This window comes from Vespa mandarinia, chromosome 15, assembly GCF_050613455.1.
Source record: "Vespa mandarinia isolate Hongniang chromosome 15, ASM5061345v1, whole genome shotgun sequence".
In the NCBI taxonomy this organism is placed as follows: Eukaryota; Metazoa; Arthropoda; class Insecta; order Hymenoptera; family Vespidae; genus Vespa; species Vespa mandarinia.
Window position 1 is genome coordinate 4,490,001 of NC_140824.1, and position 27,437 is coordinate 4,517,437.

Below are 27,437 nucleotides of genomic sequence, written 5' to 3' on the forward strand. Positions count from 1 at the left end.
GGATGAATGAATGGATGGATGGATGGATGGATGGTTGGTTGGTTGGTTGGCTGACTGGCTGGCTGGCTTGTCGAATTTACAAAAGGAAAAAGAATCAAAGGGAGCAATTAAAAAAATAACGAGAGTGAGAAACAGAGAGAGGGTAGAACTCTTCCCTCATTCCCCCATACGAATTCTCTCCCTTTCAGAAAGACCTTTACATCACAGTCCAATCAAAGCGATGCATTGGTATACGAATGCTCATTCACATAGAAATCAACTTATATATAAATACGTGAGCGTGAGCGTATATGTGTATGTATGTACATTGTACATATACAATCGTTCAGATCCTTCCCTTGTTAACCATCATTTTAAACATTTGCCATATCACGATCGTCTAAGCATTTCTTTACCTTGGGATCGTTAAAGACTAGAAAGACGGTTTCTATTGTCATAGAAGAAAAAAAAAAAGATAGGTAGTACACCAACGAAGAAGATGAGACCATCCGCTACCTTTCAAATTACGACGGCACAGATTAGATACCTATAAGCTCAAATTCTCGACTCCCATATCGTCCCCTTCTTCCTCCATCTCCTCCTCACTCTTCAATAATCTCTTCGCCATCCTATCCTCTCATGAGTATGCGTCATTCGATCGTCGCTCGACTACTAAACTTCTCTCTCCTCTCTCTCTCTTTCTCTCTTGCTCTTCGATGTATTTTCAACAGTCTAGACTGTCCCTTCCCATATAAAAGAGGCATGAGTGTACACACCTCGCATATCTTCACGATTGCGTAGTAAAACAAACTAGCTAGGGAATTTTTATGCGTTATAAATTTCCGGATAAAAAAAGAAAAGAAATACATCTTCTCCCCCTCCCTCTCTCTCTCTCTTCCTTTCTCTTTCTTGTCTTTCTTTGTACGATTATAATTTTCTTATTTCTCCGATTGAATTACACGGTGAATTATACGGTTTGCATATTCCATCTGAAAGACAAACTTTTCTTTACTTCTTTCTTGTTATTATAATACTCCTCTTCTTTTTTGTCGATTAAATTATTTATAGAACAAGTAGTTCCATTTGAAAGAGAAACTTTACTTTTTTATACTTCTTTCCTTTCTTTACAATCGAAATGATACATTTGTTCGACATTAAAGAAAAGAAAAAAAAAGATATATAAATGTATAAATTACAAATGGATTTATATTTATTAAATTATATACTGTATCATTATACGTATAATTAAAAATTGAAATAAATTTTATATTGAAAGAATTTTTAAGACAGTCTTTCAAGAATGGAAGTAAGTCGAAAATTGTTTAAAGTTTTTTTAAAAAAAAAAAAAAGAAAGAAAAAAAAAGAAAAACCTTTTAAAACATTACGAGGATGACGATGATCTAGGAGGTAAGGTGCAAAGATATAAAAATTAATAAAAATTAATAAAAATATATTTGTCTGGAAGTAACAATGGTCGCTAACGATACCAGTCGACGGTCCCTTTTTAAAAGCCATAAGAAAACACCATGGGTGAAACTGGATGGCGTGCGTACATGAGCGCGTGTACGTACGTACTTATACAAAAAATGCAGAACGACAGCTGCTTAGCGCTGTATATAATAGCGCTAACACTAATCCAACGATGTCCATCAGGTCGAAAAGAGAGTAACGTAGAATGCAGTTATATTTTTTTTCCTTTTCTTTTCTTTTCTTTTCTTTTATTTTCTTTTTTTTCCTCACCCTCCTTTCTCTCCTTCTTTCCGCCCTCTCATCCACATGACACACGCATGTATGTGTGTGTATATCTACATACACGTATTCCCCTCCCCCCTCTCTATGTTGCATTCCGATGTAAAGGCGGGAAATTTTAAAAACTTTTCACGCCCTAAAGAAATTACATTTCTCAAAATTCACGAAGAAGGAGAAAGAGAGAAAAAGAGAGATTATCTCTTGCATCGCATCATCATCCTTCGAGAATATTAAAACTCGATCTTTTTAAATGCCGCACTTTTCTCTCTTCTCTCTCTTTCTCTCTCTCTCTCTCTCTCTCTCTCTCTCTCTCTCTCTCTCTCTCTCTCTCTCTCTCTCTCTCTCTCTCTCTCTCACATCCTCTGTATACGATGTTTAGATTGTCGAAAGATATACTTTTATCTAATAACAAAAATCTAAATCGTTTTCCTCGCCTGTTAGAAACGATGCGAAGCAGTACGCGCTTTTGATTAACCGTAGGATAGAAGGAAGAAATGCCAAAAAAAAGTAAATGAGATAAGACTATAAGATAAAAGAAAAAGAACTAAAAGAAGGAGAGGGAAAAAGACTAAGGTGAAACTCAATGGACAACTGCGATGTCTTAACTTAAACCATCGGGATGTCAAAGAGGAAAAGGCTAAAAATCATAGAACGAAAGAAAAAGAAGAAAAAAGAACTAAAAAAAAAAAAGAAAAAAATACTAACTTGAAAAGGTACGTACAAAAAAAAAAAAGGACGTACAAAAGTGAGACAAAATCTATGGGAAACTGTCCTAACTTAACAATCGAGATGCCAAAAAGTTATGAAGCCAAAAAAACATAAGATAAAAGAAAAAGAAAAAAAAAAAGCACTAAAGGAAGGGTGGACAAGAGAGAGTAACTTTTGAAATCGAAAAGGAATCTTAGAAAAAAGAAAAAAAAGAAAAAAGAAAAAAGAAAAAAGAAAAAACAAAATGACGCGAGGAAAAATTTATAGACGTCTTAACATAACCATCGAGATGCCAAAAAAAAAAGACAATACCATACAGGAAAAAAAGTAAAGAAAAAGTCTATAAAAAAAAAAAAAAAAAAAAATGCATCGAAAAGTAAAAGATTATCTTTAAGGATAACACACAAATATATATATATATACGGAAAAATAAACTGAATCAAAATTTATGGAAAATTTCAATATCCTAACAAATAAGATACCAAAAGAAGGACCAAACAATAGATTAAAAGTGAGAAATCGATTCTATTATCTGCTTTTCTATTAGCATATTGCTTCGTCAGATCGATCAACAACGATGGACTATTAAAGGCGTCTTCTTCCTCGCGAGAAACTTACCACTACTACTGGGACCTACGATTACCACCACCACCAATCATCACCAACCAGTACCATCGGCAACAACAGTAGAGCAGTAGAATCCTATCAGCACCAACCAGCACTGACACCAGAATATACCAGCACAACCAGCACAACCATCATCACCATCGACAGAGAAGGCTTTTCCTCGAGTGCATCATTCATCGTGGCCAATGGAATGTGCAGCTCATCCTTTCTCATTGCCCTCGACTCTTCGACATTTGCACTCACCTCGATAGAAATGGCACTCTCCTCCGACGTGGCTTTTATGCACCCACCACGTTCGATGAGGAGGAGAAGAGGCCAACGATGTGCTTCAACACAACATCACCACGGTTATACGCGATGGTTGGAAAGGAGAACAAGAGGAAGATTTCTCGTTTTGCTTGCATCCAATGCAACCTTTTCTGGGTATGCTTACATTTATGTGTGTGTGTGTGTGTATATACACTATATGTGTGTATATATATATATATATATATGTATATATATATATATATATACGTGTGCACATGGCGAGTAAACAAAGGCAATTAGAACGAGTAACTCGTCTCATAAAATGGCGAATTTCAACGCCTCTTCGACTTCTCTCTCTCTCCCTCCCTCCCTCTTTCTCTCACTCTCTCTCTCTTTCTCTCTGTTCACAAAAAACCTTCGATTCTTCGACTGAACAAAGCGCTGTAACTCTGTTCCCTGTTGTATACGTAAGAGAGCTCGGAACGAATTCACTTGGCAGATAAAGATATATACATATATATGTATATATACGAGCCAGGAAAGTTGAACGTGCCTGCCAAGAAGCAGAGGTATTAGCCACCGAAACACCTACTTTTAGGTACTATAAGAAGAAACCAGATGCTGCAGATGGACGCGAAACAGACTTGGACTTTTGCTTACAATGGACTTCCCGACCCTCTCTCTATCTCTCTCTTTCTCATAGAAGAGAACTTAACCGATCGAAATTTTCCTAACCTTTCCTTCCTATCTCCCCTCTCTATTTCTCTACACAAGCATATCCTGCTCTTTCTTCTTTCTTATCCCCTGAAATTCAAGGAGCACGTGGAAACGTGGAAATGAAGATATTCAATAACCCAATAGTAGGACTCTTTGTTAGAAAAGACATTTGACGTCATGTCTCGAGAAAGGTGGCACGAAGAAGAAGCCGTACCTAATGCGATCAGGACAATTTTCATGTTGAATTTTTTCTTCTCTTCTCCAAAGCCTTTTTATAGTTCGCTCCTCTTATTAACTCTACCCGCTCGTGTATACATAATATATAGAGAGAATTCTTTGATAAATTATTAAAACAGACGCGTATGAGTGTAGTGTCTGCTAGAGTATCTTTTTTCTTTCGTTCTCTTTTTTTTCTCTTTTTAATGTTGAAAGAGTCTCGTTTGCGAGAGACTGCATCCCATCGAATAGAAAAGTAGTTTACCTTTTGAAAAGGTATCCTTCGTATCCTTATTAGACGAAATTCTTAGAAAACCCGATTGCTCGGTTGTGTCTGACTCGTGGTACATCAGAAGCCACTTTTCATGTAAATTTATGTACGACGGAAGCCCTATTGTATCAGGGATACAACACAAGGCACCCACGCATGACTCCTCGCATTAATATGACTGCAAACTGATGCTCAAAGGTACGCGTGTTTACTAAGAAAAATGATACTAGGAGTTCGGAATAATCGATAATAAATACTAAGTAAAAAACATCCTCGATATTACGATACATCCTATATATACGATATATATTGATATTATGATAGAAAATACGTATCAAATCGATCGTAGATATAAAGTACATATATATATATATCCTTGAATCTCGGTCAGTAAAAGTGATCGTGTTGTCGACAAATAGGCGAGAGTAATGAGAAGGAAAGAGAAAGAGAAGAAAGGAAAGAAAGAAAAAAAAAGAAAGAAAAGAAAAAGAAAAAGAAAAATCACAACAGGTTCGACCTTAAGTAGCTGGCGATTTGCATGCGCGACAGGTGCAGTGCGAGGTCGGCGTATTACGTGTTTATTTCACGTGTCTTGCATACTTAACGCGCCGATTTCAACGGATTAGCATAATATATTGCCAAGGAGCACGTGATTGGTCGAATTTTCTTAACACACGAAAGAGCGCGGAATTGCGAGTATATCGTGAGAGAAAGAGAGAGAGAAAGAGAGAGAAAAGATATGTATATATATACATAGATATATATTATAAGACATACTATATTATTTTACTATGTTAGACTATATATATAGTATAAGATATTATATATATATAGGCTTGATCCATTAATTTATTATGAGTTAATTATGCGTCAAAAATATGAATATGAATATTTCAAACGAATTAGAATTTAATTATTTATTATATAAATAACATTATTATATATGTATATATATATATATATATATATATATAAAATACATAATAAGTTATTCGAATAAAAATGATCAAAAAGAAATATAAATAGAAATAAAAAGATAAAAGAGACAAAAATATAAATAAAGAGAGCAAGGGGGAGAGAGAGAGAGAGAGAGAGAGAGAGAGAGAGAGAGAGACGAGGGATGGAGGGAGGAAAAATGTATATGGTCACTGGTCAGTCGCATGAAGGGAGATAACGAGAGATAAGGGGTCGTCGAGTGACGTTCGATAAAATGAAAACAAGTGAAGGAAACAGGAGAACAAAGAGCGATGGCCGTTGTACTTTGAAAAATAGAAAGATAGAAAAAGAGACGTATCCATTCGGAAAACAACCAGTCGATGTTAAGAAAGAAACGATATAGAGGAGGGCAATGTACCGTGCGAATGAAGTTTTAACATAACCACGGCAGATATATACATACATACATAAATACTTACGTATATATATATATATGCGCGTATATAAGTAAGGAAATAGCATACACGCATATATACTTCCTTGCAATTCGAAGGAATTCCGATTACGATCCCCTACGTTGCATGTAAGTATGTATGTACGTATATATCATACATACATACATACATACATACATACATACATACATACATACATACATACATACATACATACATACATACATACATACATACATACATACATACATACATACATACATACATACATACATACATACATACATACATACATACATATATATATATATATGTATATATGAATGTTCTATGTATGTTTAATGAAAGGAACGATCGTAAAAGAAAGCGCGTTTCTTCGTTGGTACTTCTTCTTCGTCTTCTTCTTCCATAGCAATGAAAAATTCTTATACGAGCTTGGTATTCTCAATATAAAGTCTGCGTTCGTATATCCATTCGTGTGCAGAAGGGCGCAGCGCGCAAGGGAAGAGAGGCAAGAGGAACAACACAGAGAGCAGAGGCAGGATAGACGACGCACACAGAGGGGTGCAGACTGCAGAGGGTCAGGGACGCAAAGGGACACAGCAGCGTGCACGCTCGTAGCACGCGCTAAAGTAAAGTCGGCTTACAGGCTTAAAGTCTACGGGGTTATCCGCCAGTAAAAAGAGAGAGAAAAAGAGAGAGAGAGAGAGAGAGAGAGAGAGAGAAAGAGAGAAAAGAAGGTACAAGAGAAAGGGCAAGGGACTCTGGCTTGGTCAAGATTCACGCTAAAGTAAAAGGAATTACGTAGGCATAAAGTTTCACATATATCGGCCAATAGACACCTGTATTTTACAATATCATCAAAATAGTGCAAGAATGGAGACAGGTGAGATGAAAAAAAAAAAAAAAAAAAAGAAAAAAGGGGGGTCGGGAAAAAAAGAAAATAAAAAAAAATAATATTTCAAAGTTCGAACAACGAAGAGGATCACCTGTTATTCTGTATTGGTCGTGAGAAAGAATAATAAGAAAAAAAACATAGCGGCTATAGATAAAATGGCGTCTATGGTGATTAAAGAAAATATACGCGATGTAATTACATCGAGAGACAAAAATAGCAAAGGAACCATAAGGATTGTGAAAGGGAGGTGAGACGAAAAGAGATAGAAAAAGGAGGAGGAGAAAGAGGAGATGGAGGTGAAGGTGGAGGAGAAGGTAGAAAGGAGACACAAGAGTAGAGCCCCCCATCCAACGCGCGCTGAGATTCCAGTTTCTCCGTTAGCTAAGGAGTCGAGGATGAGGATGAGGATGAGGATAAGAAGAGAAGAGAAGAGAAAATAAGAGAAGAGAAGAAAAGAGAAGCTGGTATATACACGGCCACGGTCTAACTCGTCGAGGTCGGGTCGAATAATAAAATAAAAGAGTAGAGCATGGATGGGGTGTAAGGTGGTTTGTAAAGGTAGAGAGAAAGAAACTTCTCTTTCTCTTTCTCTCTCTCTTTCTCGCTCTCTCTCTCTCGCTCTCTCTCTCTCTACCTCTCTCTCTCTCTACATAGCATAAGGTACGGCTACGGTGGCGGTGAAGGTTCTGCCGGTGATGCTGCGGCCACAGACTACGACTTCTGCTATAACTATAGCTGAAGCTGTAGCTGCTGTTGCAGTTGCTCGAGGAAGATGCATCTACGGAATCGAAGAAGAAGGAGAAAGGAAGGAAGGAAGGAAGGAAGGAAGGAAGGAAGGAAAGAAGGAAGGAAAGAAAGAAAGAAGGAAGGAAAGAAGGAAGGAAGGTACGAAAGAAGAAAGAAAGAAAGAAAGAATGAAAGAAAGAGAGAAGGTTCCGGCGTTGCCACATACTCCCTGAATTTCTGAACCTCAAATATATAAAGGTTACCTTTATAAAAACGTCATTCATAATGCTTCGAAATTCTTCGGAAATTTTCGATAACTTTTTCTCTCTCTTTTTTCTTTTTATCGAATATCCTAACGTAAGTACTTCTTCATTTTCTTTCTTTTCTCTCTCTCTCTCTCTCTCTCTTTTTTTGGAACTAAGCGTGCGGGTTTAATTTATGAGGACCACCTATAAAAGAATAACGATCGATTTTATTGGAAAGGTTCGTCGTACCTAACGTCATACACTTTGCCTTTTCATTTTCGAACCAGTCAATGGTTCCTTTAAGAAGATTAAAAAAAAAAAAAGACTCCATTTACGATCTTTCGTCGAAAGGAATAAGAACTAATCTATGTGGGATATGAAAGGAGGACAAAACGAAGAGAAAAAATAGAAGAGGAGGAGGAGTAGGAGAAGGAGGAGGAAGAAAAAGAAGGGGTTGTAAAAGAGGAAATGAAGAAAAGCGATCTACCGTGGTACGACTAGTAACACGTCGTTGCCTTTGAATGGACTCATTTGCCCGGGAAATTTAAATCAAATCGAACGGATTACATTGTCACGATTCGTTAAAGCTTTATCATCGTTCGCTGGTGCTGCTTCGAATCAAAAGGATTAGTTCATTTCAAGCCTTTCCCAATCCTTTGGTACCGTATCTCCTGCTTAATTAACTAACCGCGTAGAAATATAATAACAGAAATGAGGTACAATTTTGAATGCATATAGAGAAAATGTATCGCTCTGTGGTCGGGTTCGTACGCAAAAGTTCACTACGCGGAACAATGAACGAAGCCAGATGATATGGAAATAAAATTGAATAGAGAGAGAGAAAGAAAAAGAAGGGGGGGAAGAAAAAAAGAATAATAAAAGCGCATAGAAAAGTTCGAGTTACGAGAGAATTGTAGAAGGTCCTACACGCATGCATTCTCAATGGCTCGTAAGACAAATAAAAAAGAGAGATAGAGTAAAAAGGAAACAAGAGGTAGTAGGAAAAGAGTAATGTGTTCAAAGTCGAACAGGAAAAGTGTAAACGTATGGTCGCGAAATAAAAAAGAAAAAGAAGAAGACGAAGAATAGTATGAAACCTTTTTATCTTATGAGAAAAGAGAAAGAGAGAGAGAGAGAGAGAGAGAGAGAGAAAAAGAGAGAAAGCACCATTTTAGTTTGCTCCATGAAACTATTTTTCTCGACGAGTCGATAACGTCGTGTAATGGGAACGGAGGAGAAAAAGGTTAGAAGAGAAAGAGAAAGAAATAGAAAGAGAGAGAGAGAGAGAGAGAGAGAGAGAGAGAGAGAGAGAGAGAGAAGAGAGAAAGACAAAGCTTGCCATCAAGCCTGAATCGACGTATGTAAGTGAGAAAAGGAAGGAAGAAAGGAGGAGTAGAAGAGAAGAGAAAGAGAGGACGTCGGATATCGAAGCAGGTCGTGGAAACTAAAAGGAACGACAGATCGACCGACCTATCGACGAGCAATCTCCGTATAAATTCTTCACAAAGAGAGGTAACGATAGTTGGAAAGAGAGACAGGTAGACAGACGGATGGATGGATAAACGGACGGACGGACCGACAGAAAGAAAGAAAGAAAGAGAGAGAGAGAGAGAGAGAGAGAGAGAGAGAGAGAGAGAGAGAGAGAGAGAGAGAGAGAGAGAGAGAGAGAGAGAGAGAGAGGCAAACAGAGAAAGGAACAATGAAAAAGGATGAGCCTCGTGCTCGATCGATAATATAGATTTTAAAAAGGAATCTATCGATATATTGTTATATCCTTAAGAGATTTGTCAAAAAGGTTTGTAGGTCATAATAAAAGGGAGACAGACACCTGTTAGATTATCATCTAGATAGAAACGTTCGTTCCCGTTTAAATTAAATAATAATTATGATTAACGATTATAAAGGAGAAATGTGAAAAAAAATGAAGAGTTTTTCTGTCTGTTGAACGTCGGTATACGCCCAGAAAAGGTGGAACGATAAGTATCGTGTGAATAAGAGAGAGAAAGAGGGAGAAAGAGAGAGAAAGATGGAGAAAGAGAGAGAAAGATGGAGAGAGAGAGAAAGATGAAGAGAGAGAGAGAAAAAGAGAGAGAGAGAGAGGGAGAGAAAAAAAGAGATAGAAATGAGATTTATTCGCGCGCTCGTAAGAGTTAAAGGAGAAAAAAGAGGGGTGCGGACAAGGGCGAGACGACAGCAATATAATGTTGCGATGAGAGGGATTCGTCCTCGTGCCACTATTATAACTTTTACACGAGGAACAAAGGTTCTTTTAAAAGAGGAAAGATATATATATATATATACATAAAGACAGAGAGAGAGAAAGAGAGAGAGAATGGGGGTGGCACGTGAGAAAGCGTTGAAGGCCAGACGATATGACTTTAAAGCAGGTAGACATCACCGCGACATCTTCTGCAAAAGCGGTACTGCCGAATCTTTCGAAATTGATCGTGGCTCGTAACGCGCATACTCTCATTACCAGCGAACTACCATGTATGTATCGGGAACACGATAAATGGACCTTTCCCTAGGTCTTCCTCCGTGTTAACATTTGAAAAAGAAGGAAAGAGATAAAGGAAGGAAAGACGAAAGAAATAAAGGAAGGAAGGAAGACAAGCCCTCGACGTTTCAGTCCAATAATCTTTATCGTGTTCGATAATAAAATTGGCGTGGCACGCACTTTCATTGCAAGGGTGCGTCCGATCTTCGTATGGTCGGTCAAACACACGCGCGAACACGCGGCTAGTATCGAAAGATAAGATAGAAAGAGAGAGAGAGAGAGAGAGAGAGAGAGAGAGAGAGAGAGAGAGAGACTAAGAGAAAGGTAAAGAGAAAGTATGTAGATATTAACTTACCTCGTTTTCCGATGGTTCCTCGGTACGGAGGGTAGAATCTGCGATGTATTGGACGATAAGGCAAAATGATATAATATAATCCAATCCCGTCCTCCGCACCTCGGGGATAGTTGGAGCGAAGTACGTTCGATAATGGCTGGCACACATAAGTAACACTAAGGATGCACCAACAACGGTGCTTATCTTCTTCTTCTCTTCTTCTTCTTCTCTTGCTTCTTGCTCACGCACTTTTCACCGACAGACCGCGACGAACGAAACGGACTAACGTCCGAACGGTCTTCTTTCTCTCTCTCTCTCTTTCTCTCTGTCTATCTTTCTTGTAATACCGATTCTATGTCGTTTCTTTCTTGCACGACACTTTCGATAAAAGAAGACCAGGCCGACAAAGATCCAAAGAGAAAAGGAATTCCTTTCTTTTATCTATCCTAGGCCCACGGTGGCCATTACGTTTCTCGCATCGTCGTCGCTACCACCGTTGCGAGGGTACAAAGCGAGAGAGGGTGGCTGCTGCCTGGCTTCCTACTTGCAGTTGGCCGGGTGGGAGCGAGAGCGCAGACGGTACCGAACGACAGACAAATGGGAGGGAGAGAGAGAACAGACTGTGATGAGAAAAGGAACGCGCACGATATATCTCCTCTCTCTCTCTCTCTCTCTCTCTCTATCTATCTATCTTTCACTATCACACAAACGAACCCAGGAACATATTCGACGCGCCCGCTACGAGGACGTGAGAGCGACTGCTCTCGCCAACTTCGCGTGTCGTCTAATCGACCAATCGTCGAACGCCTCTCACCGAGCGCCATCTTGCTGTGAATCTTTGAGTGATTGGACAAAGAGACCCCGCTTTCGGAAAGCCGAGAGCAATCGAAACTTTCCCCTTCTGCCGCCTAAATATAATATCTGATTGCTCTTACTTTTGATGCCCTGTTATCTCTCTCTCTCTCTCTCTCTTTCTCTCTCCCTCTCTCACTCTCTCTCTCGTCTACTTTAATTCTTATCTTTTTTTGTTGATATTAATTTTAAATTATACTTCTCGATACATATATTTATCTCGATGTTTACATACGATCAAGGATATAACAACTGTTTCAAACTAACGTTTTCAAACGATACAATTTTCAAATTTAAAATCTAATCTAGTTTATATAGTTTGTTTAACGAACGATGTCCTCTTTAATTTAATATATAATAGATGCAGTATTGTTTGAAATACAATTTATCCCTTATTGCTGTCACGACAATTCTTATTTTATTCTTTGTAATAATAAAAAAAGAAAAAAAAAAGTTAAAAACATTGAATATACGATTAGCGACATCTCATGAAATGTATCGAAACTAACCACAAGGAATATAATTCTCTATCTACATTTCTTGTTGGCTGGCGTAACGGAACTAGTTCTTTTTGGAAGTAGTATATATTCTCAAGTTTGGGTGATTAGAATTATTTTATATTATTCCATATTCTACACAGAACGGTTATTTTGTTACTACCACCAACCTTTATTTCATTATATACTACAATTTTGATAAATATATAACACAATAATAAGTAAAAGAAACCATGGATAACATGAACAAAAAGAAAATTTGGACCTACGATGAACGCTTGGAGCTTGCTACTAAATTGGACGGACAATTGGATGATTTTATAAGTCAATTAGAAAAGAGAACTTTTAAAGATGGATACACTGAAGAGAGTATGCTAGAAGAATTAGAAAATCATCCATTCTTTATGAAGAAAGCTCCAGAACCTGGACAGCCACTATCTCCTCTTGTGGAAGGATTACAGCAACTTAAATATTCATCGGAAGAAAATACTCCTGAACGTTTGTATTTATATTGAATATTTGAATATTTGAATATTTGAAATTATTTCTATATAGATTAATTTTATTTCTACAGAATTAGCTAAAAGTTATAAAGACGATGGAAACTTCAATTTCAATAATGGACAATATCGTATGTCTATTATAAGTTATACAGAAGGTATCAGAACCAAATGCAAAGACCAAGAATTATTGGCACAACTTTACAATAATAGAGCTACTGCACATTATATGCTTCAAAATTATCGGTATAGCTGTTTGCTTAAATCAATGCTCTTAAATTAAATACGTTATAGAATATTTCATAATTCTTTTAAATATATTTTGTAGGTGTAGTTTAAATGACAGTAAACAAGCAATAAAATTGAAATCAGATTACGCTAAATCCTTGGAAAGAGCCGCTAGATGTTGTTTCAGGGTAAAAGACTTTGAACAGTGTAACGAGTTATGCGATAAAATCCTACGTATTTTCCCAGACGAGAGAGCTATATTGGATTTAAAAAGACAGATTATATTGTGTGATGTAAAATCATTTTTGTGACAAATCTACTAAACAGTTATCTTATACAATAATAATTAAATTTATATTAATTATCTAATTTATAATAGAAAACCTCATACCGTGACCAAAGGAAACAGAAAAAAGAAGCAGCAAAACTTTCTAAAGAAGAAGAAGAATTGTTATCTACTATCAAAAGTAGAGGCATTAAATTAGAATTGCTTGATGGTGACAAAATTCCAAACTTGAAAGATTTGGAATCTAAGATACCAGAATTGATGCAAAGTAAAGTACACTTAGATGGTAATAACAAGCTTGTATGGCCAGTAATATTTTTATATCCTGAATTCCAAGAAACTGATTTTGTACAAAATTTTCACGAGGATATTACGTATGTTTTTTATCAATTACAAAAATAATTTTTATACCTTAACTATTGAATAATAATTTCTCTTTTTTTACAACGTATTTCTAGTATAAAAGAACAATTAGAAGAATTATATTTTTCCCCACCACCATGGGATATTCAACATCAGTATAACCCTGATACCGTAGCAATATATTTCGAAGGAAAAGATAAAATTTCTCTACATAAAGTGGACATTTCAGAAACGCTTGGAAAGATATTAACGGACGAACAGTAAGTTGGAAAATTTATAAAAATTATTTACTAAAAATGTCTCATTCTCTAAAATCGTGTTAATATAATTTTTGCAGATTTTTGGTTCGTGGTGGAACACCAGCATTCCTGATATTTGTAAAAGACAGTAAAGCCGAAGCTCGTTATTTGAGAACCTATCACAAAGAATAGAGAGAACGTTAAAGTAAATAAACTGGGTTTTATTTTTTGCAAATCCTTGTCTTTGATTTTTTTTTTGGTAGCCTTTTTTATAACAATGTCACCAGACATATTTCATATCAAAATAAAACAAAAATATTTTCGAATGGACAGAACGAATTCAAAATATTTTCCTGTTTTCCCGAAAGTTCATACTAAAATTTCAAGAAATACTCTAAACGATAATCGGCTTTCGAAAGAGATCTATTTAAGAGAATAAATCTCTACTAAATCTAAAATATATATCTATTAAGAAAGTAAATAATTTTATCGGATTGTAAAATGATTTAAACAAATCAAAGTCATAGTTATGCTCAATATGCAAATAAAAATAAAAATAAAAATAAAAATAAAAATAAAAATAAAAATAAAAATTGAAAGAAGAGGCGAAAAAGAAAAATTCGAAAGAGAAAAAAAAAGCAGAGATCACTTCTTTATATATAAGTAAAAAGAACATTAAAGGAAGGTGGTGCCCTCTGCATCACCTGACGAAGGTAGACAGGTGAGCATAAAGAGAAAGAGCAACAGGAGTTGAAAATTCAGTTCTCGACCTACACTTTGGATCGCGTATGCGCGTTGTCGTTGTCGTTGTCGTCGAGTTAAAAAGACGCGTTGTTTCGAAAAATTTCCCGATCAAATTAGCCGGTCTCAAAGAATCTAGTCGATAAATTCGTGATAGGAAAAAATTAAAAATTAAAAAGAAAAAGATAGCGTTTTCTGTTGGATCGAAGGTCACTTCAGGCACAATTCAAAGAGAAGAAAAAGAGAGAGAGGAGATTGTCGTGAAGTTGGATATACCGCGAGAGAAAAACGGAGCGAGACGCAAGCGATGTTAAAACGATGCAGGCAATACCTTTTATCCTTTTCTTTCATTTTTTTTTTCTTCTCTCATTCTCTATATCTCAATTACGCCATTATCCTCTGGCCTCGCTTAATAACTATATTTATTTATTTCTTTCTTTCTTTCTTCCTTGGATTAAACACGTGGCTTCCTTTACTTCGCAAAAATTATTTTTCTCACGACTTTTTTTCTCTATCTCTTGATATATCCTGTACTTAGGTTAGTTCTAATTATCTTCAAAAATTTCCTGAAAATTTTTTCTAATAATAATTAATAACGTATATTTGTATAATCGATTAGAAAATAATTAGATATTTTCTTTTGCAATTATTAATTATTAAAGATAAATGTTAAAAATACCTCTATAATCTTGGATGATTATTGTGATTAATATAGAGAGGAAGAAATCGTCCTATCCGATACAACAAGGATGCCATATTGATTCGATGAGGATCACCGTTGGAATTTCCTCTTACGAAGAAAATAAATTCTGTCCAATTGCAATGCGAACTTACGACGGTACATGTAAGTATCTTACAAATTATAGACTTCCGTGTTATTCTAGTTTGAAATTAGGTTATAAAGAAAAAAAAAAAAACAAAAATAAAAACAAAAAGAAAACCGAAAAAAAACAAGTCAAAGATGGAAGGAACTTTTAGTTTTTTTTAGAAATCGGATATTCGATGCGGCTAGAGAGCTTTCGAAAAGAGAAAAAGAGAAATAAAAAACGATCGAGTGGCGCGTTCGACTTATTTTTCAAATATTTACTATCTCTCTCTTTCTCTCTCTCTCTCTCTCTCGCTCTTCCCCTCTCCCCCCCCTCTCTCTCTTTTTACCTGTTAAAACAAACAGTTAATGTTTTTCTTTAGGAAAAAGATTTGCAAGTAAAAGTACGAATGGATTGCGCCAACGATTTTATACATATACAGATATATATATATATCCTTTTATCTCTTACTTTTTTTCTTCGTTACAATACACATGTTTATTTTCGAACTGTGTATAGAAGTAGGAGTATTTGCTTGTCCCCGAGGAAGTCGAGGTAAATACCTTTCTGGTGACGACAGGGAAGAGAATCGCGTGTCCTAGTTTCGTGAAACTCGATGGACCACACGATGCATCTCTCTCTTTCTCTCTCTCTCTCTCTCTCTCTCTCTCTCTCTCTCTCTTTCTCACACATTCACTCTTTCTCTATACGGTATCTCGAAGCAAGTGTTCGATATAATACTACACACATATACATTATAAGTACGTATACGTATATTTACAAGCTTATGTATGTATGGTTCTCGAGGAAGAATTGCGTCACGCGTGCCACGCACTCTTCATGAGAAGGATATAACAGGAGCTAACCGGTTGTAACGGCGAGTCAATGTGCAAGTATATCTTATTTATATATATATATATATATATATATATATATATATATATATATATATATGAATAGAAATAAGAAAAAAGGAGAAAGAGAGAGGAGAGAAAAATCTAAAATATCATCAACGTCCAACAGAATCATATTACGTTACTTCTCTCCAACGAGATCACCTTCGCTCTACTAACCGAAGAAATGTCCGGCCATTTGACACACATACTTCATTTATTTATTTTATTTATTTATTTATTTATTTTTTTTTTAATATCTTTCATACACTTTTGCTAGAATCCTAGCTTCGTCCAGTTAGACGATCCCTTTCCTTCGAATTAGACATTTATCGTTAATTCTATTATTCTTTTTTCTAACGCTATATTCTTTGTATCCTCCATCTTTGTATATACAGATTAGTTTATAATTTCTTCTTCGTTTTCTTTATTTTTCAGTTGAAAAGACGGAACAGTCTAGGAGACAGGAAAGAGTGCGTTATCGAGGAGAACTCAAAAGTGTTTGGAAGTTTTGCGTCGTATCATTAAAAAAATCAGAAAGTGTTTTAAAGACGAAAAGATCGTCGTGATCGATCGCCCAAAAATATCGTCGTTAAAGAGAGATTTCTCGTATAATCGAGTTTCGAGAGAGATTTATTCTATTGACGGCCAGGAAGAGGAGGCACCTAGAAAGTGCCAATTATTTTTCGAAATCGTGGAAGGGAATAATCGAAAAACGGCGAACCATTACGGAGCCATTCAATACGCAAGCTCGTACAGTAACGGTCGTACGGCAGCGAGCTTGTACAACAACAATTGTTCTTCGACCACCACTTACGGTGGCTTCGTGCAGCATCAACAACAACAACTTCACGAGGATTATCGACCAATTTATTTTTATGTCGCTCAGCCGTACACGATACCGTATACGTTCGCGAAAAGACCGAGACCGAATTCTTCTCTTCTTAGATCGGACAACAGGTCCAATTGTCGCGTTAAATTTTCCAAAAGATTCGCCAACGTAGACTTCTCCCAAAAGGTTAAACAGGGAGAGTTCTCCAAGAGTCTCAATCAAGTTCATTTTGCCGAAGGCCAGGACCAAGGTGTGAATTACCTTTATATTTTTTGTCTAAATGTAATTAACGAGGATACGAGTAGATTAGAATCTAAATATTTTGCACTGAATTATTCGAGTTCATAGTCCAACTTTCTCATTTTTTTTTTTTTTTGGTTAGTTAAATTAAGAATGGAAGTGCTCATCCCACATGAATCATGATCAAGATGTGATTATGTATCAAAAAGTTACTTTTAGATTGATCCATATACGAGGAATGTACTTTAACTTGTTGAACTTTAGAGAATATTATGTATTAGGAACTTAATGAATTTTGTTATCACATGTGTCTCATCTAGTCGCTCCGTAGATACTTTGTTCTCTTAGAAAAGAGAGTGAGAGAGAGAGAGAGAGAGAGAGAGAGAGAGAGAGAGAGAGAGAGAGAGAGAAAGAGAGAGAGAAGAGAAGAGAAGCGACGATTGTCATTTCACTTTCAAAGCGCTTTCACACTGTCAGCTTTTTCTAGCAGACCGGATAATTGTTGCGAAAGCGGCGACATAGTTTCAGTAGGATAATTTAAATAGTGGCCTATCGCCGAAGAGTGGTTCGGCTATACGTTCACTTTAATTGAAAATGTACATATGTACATATATAGAGTAAAAAAACATAGGTCTTTTCTCTCTCCAGAGAGATGCAACTTTCAGCTTCGAATCGATGTCTATATATCTACTTTCTTCTACGTGAAAAAACGTTCTCTCATGATATATATCGTTTTTACATTTCATAGGATTTCCGCATTTTTATAAACCTGGCCAGACACCGCGCCATCCAAGAATGACGTCGATGTTTCGAAGGGGCACCATATTCGCAACTTTCTTTCTCTCGTTACTCGGTGGTGGATTGGTCTGTGCTGCTCTTGTTACGCAACACTGGGTCGAGGCTCGACCCTGGAGGACACCGAATCCTCAAGAGAGTGCAGGAAGAGTCCATTTGGGTTTATTACAAGGTAAAAAGGAATTGAACGTTGCTTATGGCTGGAGGACCTACCACGTATCAGGTATGAGGATCTTTTTAAATAAATAAATTATCTTTAAATGTATACGTTCACATGTAGGTGTTATAAAAACATACGATTTATACTTATGAAAAATAAGTATAAATATTCAATACATATAAACAAAACAAAAAAGAAAATTAGTTTTTTTTTTAAATGAAAAATAAATTAATAGTACTATTATTAACATTAAAGAATCTTAATCTGAATTTTAATATGATTCCATTTAATTAATCATTATTTCAGTACCTCAAATGTTACGGCAAGATCCAACAGTAATGTCCTGGGGACTTTGGATAGGAACTTTAACTGCTACTTCCGCTGCATTGATAACTGCTGCCTTTGCCGCACTTTTAGCTGTGCTAAACACGGCAACCTCACCGAGATCTAAAGCTCTCTCTGTACCTGGAGTTTATTTTATAAACATTTTAGCGTGTAAGTTCTAACGAATACGTTTGCGCGTCGTCTAAGTTTTTGAAATGTTATTTTTCCGTACGTGTTTTTAGTGATGATGTGTATAACGAGCGTTGGTACATGGTTAGCACAATATTACACGAGGCTATACGTCAATGTCCTACCAAAGGAAGATATTGATAATATGTGGACCAGTGAAGGTTCGGCCGAACTTGGTTATTCATTCTGGTAAAATATTGAAATCATTTACGATTTATTTTAATATACAAAATGAACATAAAAAAAAAAAAAAAAAAAAAAAAAAAAAAAAAAAAAAAAAAAAAAAATATGAATAAATAAATAAAAACACAAAGTAATAAAAATCAAGATTATATGATTTTTTTTCCTAGGCTCGTTGCAACTGCTGCTGTTGTACATCTTATTAGTATCGCATTAGTCGGTTGGGGATCCGGAAGAGAAAAAGACAATAATTTGGAACCGATTCCTGCATTGGAAGAAAAAACTGCTGCAGCAATAATGCTCTATTAGAATCAGTTTTTTTTTTTTAAATATCGAACAAATGTGCACTTTTTTTTTTTTTAAGGTATGTATGAAAGAGAGAGAGAGAGAGAGAGAGAGAGAGAGAGAGAGAGAGAGAGAGAGAGAGAGAGAGAGAAAGAGAGAGAGAGGATATCTAAATGCATTCACAAAATTATATTCCAAAAGTTCCTAAGAGTAGGTATTTTTCTTGCCACGTGTATCCATATTGAAGATTATATGATTATATCGTAAAGTATACGCTGTATGTTTATAAAATATACTTTTCTGTTTCTTTTTTTTACGAGGCACGTAGAGCCGATCTCTTGCCGAATGAGAGAGAGTGAAAGAAATTGCTATTTTCAGAATGATCGTTATGTAACACACACGTTAATCAACAGTAAATCCTAATTAACTGATGATTCTATTGTTATCAGTGATCTAATATATATTTTTCTCGTACAATATACTTAATTGTAATTGCTTTAAATTTGGAAGCCGATCACCGTGAACATACGATCAAACAAAAATTAATGACGAATGTTAGTCCGTGTATATATATGTTATTTATATACACATATACACACATATATATATATATAGTTTTAACTTAGTCGAATATATGATCCTTTTTTCAAATGAATGTAATAGTTGTATATCGAAAAGAAAATACTCAATAATTTCACATGTATGTCCAAATCTATATTATAATTAAATATTTTTTTGATCGGTGATCAGAGGATTTGAGCTACTACTTATCTCATTATAATTTTATATTTTAATAACGATCTGACTGATGCAGTTAGTTTTTTTAATTGCAATATATATATATATATATATATATATATATATATATATATATATATATGTATGTATATATATATATATACATACACCAATAGCAAGCACTATTTTATTGAAATGTTTTTGTAGCGCGATGCTACATATTGTAAATAGACACGAGGAGATGAAGTTTTTATCGATATATTTATTATGCAATACCTAAGTGTTTTAGTATACTCTTTCAGGCGTAACAATAAATGGATTTTCCATTCTAGTTAATAATACAATACGACAATAAAGATGTAGACGTGACATAGGACTTGTTTTTTCTTCTTGTATGTTTCGATTATTTCTTTCCTTCTTTTTCTTTCTTTTTTCTTTTATTTATTTATTTTTTTTTTAAAGATTGATTGTGTCGTTAATAGATAACGCGCCAATCGTTCTCTTAAAAGAGAACAAAAATTGATGAAACTGTTAAATCTAAAAAATAAACATAGCCTGCATATTATTCGTATATGTTACATCACTTTTTATTCATTTTCTCTCCTTTTGTATATTCTCTTATTATATAGTTGATAATAATAGTTAAGGAAAGTTTATGAACGCTCTGTTGTGTGTGTATGTGTATGTGCATTTGCTCTGAGATGAACTTTTCCAATAAAAAGAATTCTTTCTTTTTCGCTGACTATTTTTAAATAAGAAAGAGAAAGAGAGACTTAACCATTTTTCTCGTATCAAATCAAATGGATCGGTGATAGAAAACTTGTGATTAATTAAAAATGATCTCGATGAAAAGTTGTATTATTCTTAAAAAAACTTATTAATGCGACGTTGTGTAATCGCATTATCGATTATTAGGATATAAGGAAACTTTTATTTATGTTTCTTTTCATCTTTCTCGTTCGTTTCGTATTTTTTTTTCTTTTCTTTTTTGTTATATAATTCGCGCCGTTTTACGTTTGTATATATCGTTACATATTATCATCCAATTCTGTAGGATTTATGTTTAATGAAGATTGCCCATAGGACTCCCCTCTTTGTTCTGCATATCGATCCAATAAAATATTTTCTTCTGCGATACGAAGCCATCTTCTCAAAGTAGAAATTAATACATATATATATAAACAGTAAATGTTCTATGTAAAAAAAATTGTATGCATACAATTATATTTCGTGAGATTTAATATTGTATTTTCCCTGTATCTAGATATTACGCCAACGCGATATTACCGATTATACATTTGTGCTTTTTGATATCAACGCGCGACGCTCTACGATTGATTATTCATTAAAATGAAGCAATATGCAAAATAGCATGATATTATGCGAGCTTCGTATCGATCAGAAATCTATGTATATGCTATTGATTCGTGTCTTGTATTATGATTATCGTCATCATCGTTATCATCATCATCATCATCATTATCATCATCATCATCATTATCATTATTATTATCATCATTATCAACATCATCATCATTATCATCATCATCATCATCATTAACTCCGTTTGTCTTCAACTCCGCCGGTCTACTTTTGTCCAATCATCGTCTTCTGGAAGCCGCTTTCTTTCCTCTTCTCTACTAATTGAAAGCATGTTTTTGAAATGTCACTTCGCTGTTTATATTATATAGAAACCCGCCCAGAGATCGGCCAGCTCGGGATAAAAAATGTTTTCTTTTTTATAATCATACAATTCTTCTTTTTCTTTCTTTTTTTCTTTTTTCTTTTTTTTTTCTTTTTTTTTTCTTTTTTTTTTTTAGGAATGCATTTAACTTAATAACTTTAGTACGATTATATACTGAAATATAATATATAAAAGATGAAGTGTTAGCTTTTGCATTGGAAGCAACGTTAGTCAAGTGTGCTCTCTTTCTTATTAAAATTGAATAAAAATTCTATCGTGTTTATTAACTTATATTAGTGAAAGGTAAATAAAAACCGAGATGGTCGATAAGCGGGCATCGATCTTAACGTATTCAATATATGAAACTTAACTAATTCATCGTGGACTTACATCTAAATATAGATGATGAATGTTACCATTACAATTTCATGAATATTCATTATATGCACGATATATATATATATATATATATGCACGATATATATATATATATGCACGATATATATATATATATACATATATATATATATATATGTATTTCTCAGAATTAGCATGTAATAATCGACATTGCCGCCAGATTTTATACACGATTAGGATCCGTTGGTTTTCTTTTATGAAGATAAAAAAAAGGAAATAAAAATGATAAAAAAAATGATGAAAGAAATAATGGCAACGAACAAACGAGGCCTGTCGTTCGATTCAATGTAATAAACCTTATAATTATTAAATAGTAAAAAAAAAAAAAAAAAAAAAATGAAAGCGCATATAAAATTTCGCTTCAATGATTACATGCAAAAAAATTCTGAAATACACTTTTGTTGTGACAATGCTTACTTATCATCTTGACGTCTGGCTGGTGGATCTTGAGCATCTTGAGCGGCGGAGTCTCTACTACGCCAATCCATATCATTACGACTCATATCGTTTTGTCGGTAGGGACGACGAGGTCGAGGACTGTCAGTATTACACAGAATGACTCGTGACTGAAACGTGAAATAATCGCCCATGTTAATTGATGTTACAGCAATAACGAAATTGTTTACTTTGTTAAGCAACATATTTCTACTTACTATTCCACGATCTCGAAAACCGGCTTTTTCAGGTCCTTTATCTAATCTCTCCCTGTCGCTTATATCTCTCTCAAAATCTTCTTTCCTCCTATCCTTTCTCCATTTATCCGAATCCCAGCCTCTCAATCTAGATTCGTCATTCCTTTCAGCTTGAGAAGAACGCCAATTTGAAATTTCAGCAGCTATAATAAAAGAATATTGTACGATTAATAAAATATTGATTATTGTAAGTAAAGATTGAAAAGAAGCGACAGAGAAAAATGTTCTTTGAATAATTAATAAAGGTTTGTTGGGTATAACAAAAAGCAATGAGAATTTTTCAACAAAATGCGGAAATCATTTCTGTTAATTAGCACGTAATAATAACGATAAGAATAAGGGTATATAATTAGAGTTAGAGAAAATAATTACTAGGTCTAAAGCCATCTCGGCCATCTCTAGGTGGACGATAGCGATCATCCGGTCTTCGTTTTGTTAACATTTCCTTCTCCTTTTGTTTCTGCTCTTCCATACGACGTTCGATCTCAGCTTCTCGAGCTCTGGCTATTTCAGATTGTTTTTCAATTTTGGCTATGCGTTCGGCCTTTCTTGCTTCTTCCTCGGCACGTTTCTTTCGTTCCTCTTCTTCCCTCTTTGCTCTCTCTTCCTCCAAACGTTTCTTCTCTTCCTCTTGCTTGATGCGTAATTCCTCGAGACGTCTTCTTTCAGCTGCCTCAGCCCGTTCCTTCTCCCATTTCATCTTACGTTCAGCTTTGCGTTCCATCTTACGTTTAAGCAATCTCTTAGCACGTTCCTCGTTCAACATCTTTTCAAATTCCTTTAGTTTCTCCATGTAAATACTCTTACGTTCAGCCAAAATCTTGGCCAAAAATATATCATGATCTTCCTTCATTCTTGCCATACGTTCCCTAGTCGCTACGGCTTGTTGTCTCTCTTCGATGGCAGCAGCAATACGTTCGGCTTCCTGTTGTTCCCAACGTTTCTTTGCCTGTTCCATCTTATCTTCGACAGCTTTCTCCAATAAAGGTATCTCCTCAAGACGTTTAGCACGTTCCAAATAATCAATCTTCTTCTCTTGGGATTTCAATTTTTGTTGCATCTCCCTACGTTCTTTCTGTAATTCTTCCGCTTCGCGGGCGGCTATCTGTTCGGCGTCAAGCTTCTTGATCTCGTCTTCGTCGAGTTTTTTCAACACCTTCTGCCCATGACTTGTCTGCGAGATCTGTTGCATTTTCTCCTTGAGATGCCGATCCTTGATCTGCTGGATCTCACTTTGCTGACGTTTCCGTTCGCGTTCCTCGCGTTCTTGCTCGAGTCTCTTTTGTTCAGCCAATATTTGCTGACGCTGTAATTCCTCTTGACGTCTCATTTCTTCCTCTTCGCGAACCGTATTGATATGCTCGATGTATTCCTTTCTTTCTTCGATGATCTTGTGTCTTCCTAATATTCTCTGGTGTTCCTTCATTTTAGTTTCGTGATAATGGTTAACCATCGCGCCACGAAGCTTTTCACGTTCGAACTTCTTCTTGTTTGGATTGATCACGTTGATCGCACGATGAAGAACGGTAGCCATGTTAACCAGCTGACAACGAATCTGTTCCGATGGCATCGCTTGTAGGACTGGACCATCTGGATGATCCTCTCTTTGAGCTTCCGAAAGATCAACGCCAAAGTGTACGCACTGTTTGCCGTGATCGATTCTTATCTGCATATCGTTGTAACGAACGCAATCGACCAGAAGCCGTTCCAAGTGGAAGTTTGTTGTGAACTTGGCAAGTTCCAGCAATCTAGCGAATTGTATAGTCTGATAGACCTGAGATATTTGATGGACTAACCGAACGAGCGTAACGTCCTGTAAAGCGCGTATATATTGCGTCAAAGGACTATTCTCATCGGCTTGCAACGTTCGAATGACTGAATCGACTCTACTACAAAGTTCCAGAGGATGGAACTCAACTTCCAACCATGAATATAATTCCTGTAATTGGCTTGAGGCTAGATTGACGATATTCAATCGGACAATGTCTTTCAATAAGGAAACTCGCGTTGGTGGTTGTGTTAATCCTAAAAGTGTCGCGAGCTTTTGAGCTTTCTCCAAAGGGCTCTTATCGGTTTCAATAAAACGATCGAATTCAGGATGTGCCGATGGCAATGGTATCGACAAAGTGGCTAGCAACACGCGATTAGCCATTCGTTGTTGTTCCTCTGGTGACATATTCTTTTTCATCTCGCGTGACAACTGTAATAGTTTAAAGAGAGCTGCTGCATGGAATAAATAATTACCTGCCTTCCAAAAGACCATAGCTAATTTTTGATAATAGTTAGCCATCGTTTTTGGAACAGGCGATTTCTTGGAGAGATTCATCATACCATGCACGTCCTCGGACGATTTGAATGCCTCTTGCCAAAGTTCCATCTGAATTGCCGAATCTAATTGATTAAGTCGAGTTTCCAAATTCAATTGTTGAGTTTCAGCTTTGTTCATAGAGACATTAGAAACTAATTGTGGAAGTTTACATATCTCCTCCAGATGTTTTCGTAATTTTTCGCATAACTTTCGAAATTCAGTCTTACGATTGTATTCCAGACAAAATTGGAAGGCCATACGTGCTATATCGTGATACAAACTTTCTACATGAGCATTGGTTCTTAGCAATTCTAAACACTGACAGTATGATTCCCATAAAAATTTTACCCAAGGTGTAAGAATTGTTCGATCGCTTCTATCCTGTGCATCCTCACCGCTTACAGCAGAAAGTAAAATACTCTCAGGCGTTGCAAGATTATCCAGATCATCTATATCGATGACCGCCTGTTGACTTTGTTTTCTTGCTGCATTAGTTTTCTCTTCTGCCATTCGTAAATAGCCACGAATTACATTTTCTAAACTTCCAACGTTAACCGATTGAAACATGTTACGATATTGGAAAAGGCCCTCCTTCGCTATATGAGATTTTTTTAATTCTACGCAAAGATCTAAGTACTTGAACATTATAGGTTCCAGTACCGATTCTGACCAATTGTATGTCCATTTTTTATTTCGGAAGACTTCTTGCAACGTGTCCAAAGCTCTGGCTGGTTTGCCAACTTCAATGAATTCTGTTAAAGAGAAAAGATAAATAAAAGTAAGAATACATAAACTATATATCTTGTAAAATTATTGAAAATCCACGGAAATAAATTCGATTTCATTAAATATAATGAAATTTCATGAATTTTCACTAATTAGCTAAAATAAAAACAACTTTCTATCATGAGAAAAAGAAACATGAACAAATTGGATATTGTTCGTTAAATATAGACTTTTCTGATTATATAACAGAGATTATATAAATATGTAGCATTGTGTGTTTAAAATGCTATAAAATATTTTTATTATATATCACATGCATCGTTGGTGCGTGCATACACACGACGTGTGCGCACATACACACGATCCCACACGAAAGTCCTACTAACGTGTATATATAAGTGTATGTGTGTGCGAATATATATATACGTGTGTGTGTATACATGCGGAATATATATTTCATTGCTTTTCACATTTACCATAATGTATAATTAAAACGAATGAAGTGTTTAACAAGTAATTAAGTATATATGAGATGAACGATCGATTCGAACATGATCAGAATAAAAGAATACTTTTAATTTTATTCCAATTATTATCGAAATTTTATATACATAAGGACGAGACAAAGAGTATTCTAATTGATTAATTTCGCTTTAATAAAGTCTTGTGGGATAAAGAAATTTCATGACGAGATTATGTGAAAAGTATATAATTCTTTTTTTTTTTAATTTCATTTCATCAATACACGCAGATACTTGACCAAGAATCGTGTCGTTACATACATATGTTGACACAGTACATAAAATTGGTATATAGACATAAGTTGAAAACAAATTCTACTATTAAAAATTATCTTATCTAAAAAAAAAGTCTACTATTACTTTAGATAATTTTAATCGCATTTAAAAGAAAAATTAAATTAATCGTACAGGAATAAGAAAAATTAAAATAAAGCGAATACATAAAGTAATAAAATTAAAATTTTCATGCAGGTTAGACCAGGCTATCAGCCATGTCATGTCTTCAATGCTAAAAGGTGTTACATACCGTTCGCCCTTTTCAGTGCATTTTCGGGTCTTTGCCCATATCGCGCCATGTTTGCACTATAAATACGTTTTAGACGTATATCATACGCACTATCTTAATAATTAACAAAATTATTTCGCATACACGGTTAAAAATACAAGTTTTTCAAAGGCGTAACGTTCAACGCCAAGAACCTCGATCGCGTGTTCCGGATGAAAGGCGGCCACTATAGAAAATGGCTTCCTTTACAATGTAAATCAAATCAACTTCCATTATATTCTAATTTTATAGAAAACGATAATAATCATTCTTAAAAATACTAACGAAATATGATTGGTTTAATAATAAAATAAATACACTGACCAATATTATATTGAATATCAAATTATCATACAATATATTCAATTTTTTTTCGAATCATAAGTACGCTTTAAAGATCTGCATTGATTGGACGATCCTCTATAAAGTATCAAATTGTCCCATTGTAATACATTAAGACGTATGTATATATGACATTTTTATTCGACGTTAATTTTAATAGACTAATAAAATATTTTTTTCAATGGATAATAATAATTAAAAATAACTGTTGTATTAGATAGAACAATTAGTTAATAGTATTTTTTACAATTATTATCATCACTATCGTTACGTTAATACGATGGTCGTGGTATTCCTTTCCATCCGCATATTTCGATCTAGGTTATATTTTAAATTTAAAAAATAAGACGTTGTTATGTATCTCTTTCTACTTATATTGGTTAAATTCTTAACAAAACGAGTAACAAAAAAATGATAATTAAAAGAGTCGTAAGTTAAGAAGAAAAAT

The 27,437-nt window shown here is 35.1% G+C and overlaps 4 protein-coding genes across 10 annotated transcripts in view; 2 read left to right on the top strand and 2 right to left on the bottom strand.

The window, feature by feature from the left end:
* Positions 1-11,833, bottom strand: part of LOC118449700 (uncharacterized) — a 21,749-nt gene extending 9,916 nt beyond the window's left edge. For 2 of the 3 annotated variants that reach the window (XM_035884568.2, XM_035884563.2), the window contains exon 1: positions 10,629-11,833. The gene's annotated coding sequence lies outside the window, so the exon portion shown is untranslated. Of the gene's footprint in view, positions 1-3,054; positions 3,189-10,628 lie in introns of those variants that run through there. The other variant, XM_035884566.2, reaches the window with a different exon arrangement.
* A 174-nt stretch (positions 11,834-12,007) lies between these two features.
* Dpit47 (DNA polymerase interacting tpr containing protein of 47kD) lies at positions 12,008-13,807 on the top strand. The gene is made up of 6 exons (XM_085661568.1): positions 12,008-12,454; positions 12,531-12,702; positions 12,785-12,977; positions 13,064-13,344; positions 13,429-13,593; positions 13,671-13,807. The coding sequence occupies exons 1-6, from the start codon at positions 12,190-12,192 to the stop codon at positions 13,762-13,764; spliced, it is 1,170 nt and encodes a 389-aa protein (XP_085517694.1). The 5' UTR covers positions 12,008-12,189; the 3' UTR covers positions 13,765-13,807.
* A 471-nt stretch (positions 13,808-14,278) lies between these two features.
* LOC146872519 (uncharacterized) lies at positions 14,279-20,962 on the top strand. 4 transcript variants are annotated; one of them, XM_085661569.1, is made up of 7 exons: positions 14,279-14,637; positions 15,029-15,157; positions 16,451-17,094; positions 17,833-18,102; positions 18,346-18,534; positions 18,606-18,741; positions 18,903-20,962. In XM_085661569.1, exons 4-7 carry the CDS (start codon positions 17,880-17,882, stop codon positions 19,039-19,041), a joined length of 687 nt encoding a protein of 228 aa, XP_085517695.1. In that variant the 5' UTR covers positions 14,279-14,637; positions 15,029-15,157; positions 16,451-17,094; positions 17,833-17,879; the 3' UTR covers positions 19,042-20,962. The 4 variants fall into 4 exon arrangements, with proteins under 4 accessions (XP_085517695.1, XP_085517696.1, XP_085517697.1 ...); XM_085661570.1 differs by lacking the exon at positions 14,279-14,637 and adding an exon at positions 14,691-14,851; XM_085661571.1 differs by lacking the exons at positions 14,279-14,637; positions 15,029-15,157 and adding an exon at positions 15,861-16,008.
* On the bottom strand, positions 20,318-26,845 carry eIF3a (eukaryotic translation initiation factor 3 subunit A). 2 transcript variants are annotated; one of them, XM_035884562.2, is made up of 5 exons: positions 26,630-26,845; positions 22,921-25,608; positions 22,510-22,691; positions 22,274-22,422; positions 20,318-21,392 (listed from the first exon to the last, which is right to left on the bottom strand). In XM_035884562.2, exons 1-5 carry the CDS (start codon positions 26,676-26,678, stop codon positions 21,329-21,331), a joined length of 3,132 nt encoding a protein of 1,043 aa, XP_035740455.1. In that variant the 5' UTR covers positions 26,679-26,845; the 3' UTR covers positions 20,318-21,328. The 2 variants fall into 2 exon arrangements, with proteins under 2 accessions (XP_035740455.1, XP_035740454.1); XM_035884561.2 differs by having other exon boundaries at positions 20,318-21,395.
* Between the last annotated feature and the right edge of the window lie 592 nt (positions 26,846-27,437).